This window comes from Apaloderma vittatum, unplaced genomic scaffold (assembly GCF_000703405.1).
Source record: "Apaloderma vittatum isolate BGI_N311 unplaced genomic scaffold, ASM70340v1 scaffold22960, whole genome shotgun sequence".
Taxonomy (NCBI): Eukaryota; Metazoa; Chordata; class Aves; order Trogoniformes; family Trogonidae; genus Apaloderma; species Apaloderma vittatum.
In genome coordinates, this window is record NW_009696560.1 from 7,558 (window position 1) to 7,882 (window position 325).

At 65.2% G+C, this 325-nt stretch overlaps 1 protein-coding gene across 1 annotated transcript in view; it reads right to left on the minus strand.

Annotated features, from left to right (window-relative positions):
• The window catches only part of FBXL14 (F-box and leucine-rich repeat protein 14), a gene marked incomplete at its 5' end in the record, with an annotated part of 1,077 nt that extends 755 nt beyond the window's left edge, over nt 1–322 (minus strand). The window contains one exon of the mRNA XM_009875459.1: nt 13–322. Within this exon, the coding sequence (XP_009873761.1) occupies nt 13–322 (310 nt within the window). The remainder of the gene's footprint in view (nt 1–12) is intronic.
• Between the last annotated feature and the right edge of the window lie 3 nt (nt 323–325).

Below are 325 nucleotides of genomic sequence, written 5' to 3' on the forward strand. Positions count from 1 at the left end.
GGTCGGGGATGCGGACGCACTGGCCGATGTTGAGGGTGCGGAGCCCGTGCATCTGTCGCACCATGCGGTTGATGCCCTCGTCACTAATGTGGCAGGAGCAGAGGGAGAGGGAGCGCAGGCCATCCAGGCCCTGTGCGATATAGGCTAGGCTCTGGTCCCCCACCTTGTCGCAGAAGGAGACGTCGAGGCCGGACAGCCGCAGGCTGCCCATGGCCAGATGCATGATGCCCGTGTCGCTGATGTTGTCGCAGGAGCGCAGGTTGAGGCTGCGCAGACTGCTCATGTGCGACAGGTGCAGCAGCCCCGCGTCCGAGATGCCCCCACA